At 35.6% G+C, this 4,482-nt stretch overlaps 1 protein-coding gene across 1 annotated transcript; it reads left to right on the top strand.

The window, feature by feature from the left end:
- Window positions 1-214: 214 nt before the first annotated feature.
- Window positions 215-4,479, top strand: LOC110444708 (probable tRNA (uracil-O(2)-)-methyltransferase; the record flags this gene model as incomplete). Its single annotated transcript, XM_021489073.1, has 6 exons — window positions 215-578; window positions 1,091-1,159; window positions 1,722-1,829; window positions 2,399-2,470; window positions 3,413-3,519; window positions 4,294-4,479. Coding segments are annotated over 6 exons (906 nt in total), but the record flags the coding sequence as incomplete, so codon positions are not given.
- Between the last annotated feature and the right edge of the window lie 3 nt (window positions 4,480-4,482).

Below are 4,482 nucleotides of genomic sequence, written 5' to 3'. Positions count from 1 at the left end.
CCTTAAATGACCATAGCTGTTATAGGACGTAAAACACAAACAAACCAATGCATATTGTCAACAGTACTCATTAACTTTCAATATTGATTCCAGTTATCACTCACTGTTTTGAAAAATTACAAAATATAATTATATATCAAAAATTTATAAATTAATAAAGCAATCTGGTCGATATCTTTTGTATCATTGCATTTATGTAATTTCCTCTTTACAGAATTATATGTAGGGTTTGCAAAACTGAAAAGGACAATTGGCGTTCAGATACGGAACCAGCTGAAAGTGAACCTGTCAAAACAAGACCAGATCAATGTGTCTCTAACACTGAACCAGACGATGGTGAAACAGTCAAAGAAGGACCTGATTCATATACTTCTAAGACTGAAGCCACTGCTGAACAAGACACGTCAATAATTCTGTCAGATATTTGGCTAACAAATATACTTCTACCAAAGATTGCAAATTGGAGTGAACAGAAACATTTGGAGACGACAGTTAAGTCTCTTCGTCTGGTGAGGATAGACCAGTACAACACTCTGTACAACCAACTCAAAGTCAAGTACGGCAAGACGTTTGTAGAGGCGAGTTGACTTTATCGTCTGTACTTTTTATCCTGGTGAACTGATTCAGACTTATGTTGTATCAGTTTGAAAACTTATTTTTGATTTAGTTAAAACAAGTTATGTGTCCTGTTGATTCATCTTGAAAGGAAAGGTAGAAAACAAAATATTTCACAAATCGTTTCAATACATTAACATATTTACTATGAAGACCAAGATTTGCATTCATACAAGAATGAACATGCCATTCAATTCTCATATTAACAGGCAAAATGGAAGTGACACATTAATTTTGAGAAAATGGAATATATATTTTGTAGATATCAGCCTATTGAAAAGCAGGGTAATGTCTGCTATTGCACACGTGCTTCGACATTCCTAACCATTAGTTTGTAAATAAGTAATTATATATGATATTCCTAGAATCTAGAGAGGTGATCAGTGTGCTTCTGTTCCACTCCACCACCAACCCTAACTGTTAGCTTGTATAACATTGTGTTGTAATTGATATTTGAATTTCTAATATTTTTCAGTGCTGGCCCGAGAAAACAGATCCTGCAAAATTTGTTTATGAAGATGTTGGCATAGCAACATACCTATTGGTGAGTAATGCTTTGTATAAAATCAATGTATGTACACAGAATGTCAGCATCGTTTACACACAGTTGTACCTCTTAATTAATAATGCATTGTTTACTATGTTAGCAAGAATGCTTTTTAAGTAATCATTGTTCCATAATGCAAGCAGAAATAAACTAAATAAGGCTGATCGTACATGGGTCATCGATACATACATACCAAACTTTGAGAATGAAATTTATTTGGCTAGACAATGACTAGGGGTCAAAGTTTAACTGAAATTTTAGTACGTCAAACAAAAGCATTTTCTTTCATATTTGATCTTGATCGACAGTAAGTTTGTAGCTAGTACATGACACATACATATGATATGTTAATTTAGAATTGTGATGAAAAGTATTACTGTGACAGGTCCTGTGCAATTTATGGAACACTTTTCATAAATGATAAAAACATCCACCAATACATGTCACCAATCTTATCATAAAACAGAAAGCAGGAATTAATTTCTGATAGTTTTTACCAAATTTATATAAGATTTTTAGTTTCCTATGTTATTTACAGTTTCTTTATTTCTCATAACAGTTAATCTGGGAACAAGAGAGGAAGGAGAAGAATTTAAAGGAGAAGCAATCGTTTGTAGACATGGGATGTGGAAATGGACTACTTGTTCACATCCTGTCTTCTGAAGGTGTAAGTATCCATCATAGCTAGGTATTAGGAACATGTACTTCGGTGATAACATCTAAATATATCTCATTACATTAAAACATTGTTTCATATTAAAATAATTGGCCAGTTTTCAAGTTTACTTGAGTTAAATGTGTTAAAAGCATCTTTTTATGGAGTCATTGATGGGCTCATAGCTGAAGATTTAAACTTCTTGTTCAAACGAGTGATTGCTGAAACAAATTTCCTGAAAATTTAGGTACTTTAAGTGACCATATCCATACAGACAATGTCTGTGACCATATCCATACAGACAATGTCTTATGATATTAGTGAAATCGTAAAACATAAAAACAACAATTTGGCTTGTAATTTGCTGGAATGAAGAGGTATGATACTTACTCGTAAGGTCAAGCTCTTCATGTCCTTATATTATTTCTTACAGATCAAGTAATGTGAGGTTGATACAGGCACCATGGGCCTCTTCTGTTGATCTCAAAGTGAAGAGACCATTGCTGATTTGATTGCCAACATAAATTGTGCCTTAAGGATTACAAAAATGTCTTTACTATTTGCATGTCAAACTTTTACAGCACCCAGGTGTTGGTTTAGATGTACGGAAGAGAAATATTTGGGACTTATATGGCCTGGAGACTCGCCTTAAGGTAACTACTACTAGTTCAGATATAGACATGAATATTATAGGTATTTAATTCACAATAAACTATAATGATAATCAAACCTTTCTCAGAAAAATGGACTAAAGAAACACTTCTTGTTAAAGAACAAATGCTGGAAGCTGTGTTTTTTCTTAATACATTTTCAATAGCAACAGTAGATTTATTCTTTTCATTGGAATTAACAAATACCAGGGCGTAAATCAGTGACGTTGTTGCATGTTGAGCTACTAAATCCTATTATTGTTGTAATTAGTGTCTTTATAATTTTTAATCCTCCCCATTACCTTCAGTAGCAGACATTAGATTCAATGATATACTGTATACTGGGAATTTTTCACCCAGTCAAACTTTTGTGCTGCACAGGTAAAATCCATATTTGCCCAGTTTTAGTTTCTCCCTTCACATTTAATTACTTTGTATACTATGTTGCTTTCATATGAATGTTTGCTGTAATGGTTGATTTGCCCTCATTACGGAGGCGAAAAAGACGAAAAATAAACTGAAGCTTAAAAACATTTCGATATGCAGTGAGTATACAAACAAGAAAAATGTCTGGCTTCAATTGACTTTTGTGGGAACCTGCCCACCAATCACACCTAACACTAGACATGCCCCCTCCCCTCATTAGTGGTTGCACTGCTACTGTCCATTTCCACATTGATTGCCAAATCTATTCTTAAGGAGCTTTTTCTTCATTTTGATTTGTGTAACATTTTTGCTGAACACTGATCTAATAGAACTGGACAGGAGTTGTTTTCTATTGTATGTGTACGGACACATCATGAGGTGACGTACCTGTCAGTCACTCAGAACTAGCCATGCCCCTAACCTTAATGTTCTACATGTGCCACCATGTTTTGTGGGTAATTTACCTGTCCGGCACACTGACCATGTTATGAAGTAACCTCCTACCGTTCCATTTTGCAGGAAGAGACAATCATTCCGTCCTGTGACTCCTTGTTCCCGCAGTATGATTGGCTGATTGGTAACCATAGTGATGAACTAACGCCCTGGATACCAGTCATGGCAGCAAGGTAGGTGCTACACTGCTCTGAACGATGCCCCCAAGTACACAAACCTAGGGTATTGCCAGGTATGTTTTTGTCATGTCTGTCCACCCTACTATATTTAACAGTCCTTCTCATCACTCTAGAAGCCATCATTCTTCACAAATTTTGTTGAAACGTCCCAGTTATGTAAACCGTTTATATATCTTCATTCACAGTAAGTGTTAAAATTGGCACAATATTTTAAAGGTCAAGGTTTTTGTTGCTAAATATTTAATTTCACATGTTTTTCCTCTAGTAGATATATTTCTGGACAGCTTTTAAGGATGACTGGATTTGACAAATCTTGGACAACTTTGTATATATGTGTTATGGTAAAAGGTTAAGACCAATGTTACTAAAAAACACACCCTAGAACTGTGTTGCGACAATTGCACTCATACCTATGAGTTCTGTCGCAGTTATCGGAAGAAGACTCAGCAGGTGCAGGTATATGTGCTTGGTCTGTCAAAAGTTAATATTAGTGTTACTAAAAAAGGAATACACTCTTTGTCATTACTCTAGCTACATGTACTGTATTTCTCGACAGATTTTGATAGAACTTTACAATGGTCAAAGGTCAAGGTAGATGTAACTGTAACATTGTCCTAAAATAGAATTTCATCCTGAATCAAACAGCAGAGGGGATATTGTATGCCTAGCTCATTTTCTGTTGTTTTCTCATGGTTAATATTCAGCGAATACTTACGATTTTTTTCCCTAAATTGTTGTTCATGTGTCTGCTCTTGTTTCATTTCATAGGTCATCATACACCTGTCGTTACTTTGTGTTGCCTTGCTGCCCATTTGACTTTGACTGCAAGTTCAACAAGAAAGTGAGTGGACAGAGCAGTTACCGCTGTTTCCTTGACTGGGTGATAGAGGTGGGACAGGTCTGTGGCTTCCAGGTGGAGGAGGACACCCTCAGGATCCCCTCCGTCAAACGGGTGAG

This window comes from Mizuhopecten yessoensis, unplaced genomic scaffold, assembly GCF_002113885.1.
Source record: "Mizuhopecten yessoensis strain PY_sf001 unplaced genomic scaffold, ASM211388v2 hete_36164220, whole genome shotgun sequence".
Lineage (NCBI taxonomy): Eukaryota > Metazoa > Mollusca > Bivalvia > Pectinida > Pectinidae > Mizuhopecten > Mizuhopecten yessoensis.
This window is presented reverse-complemented; position numbering and strand designations above follow the sequence as displayed.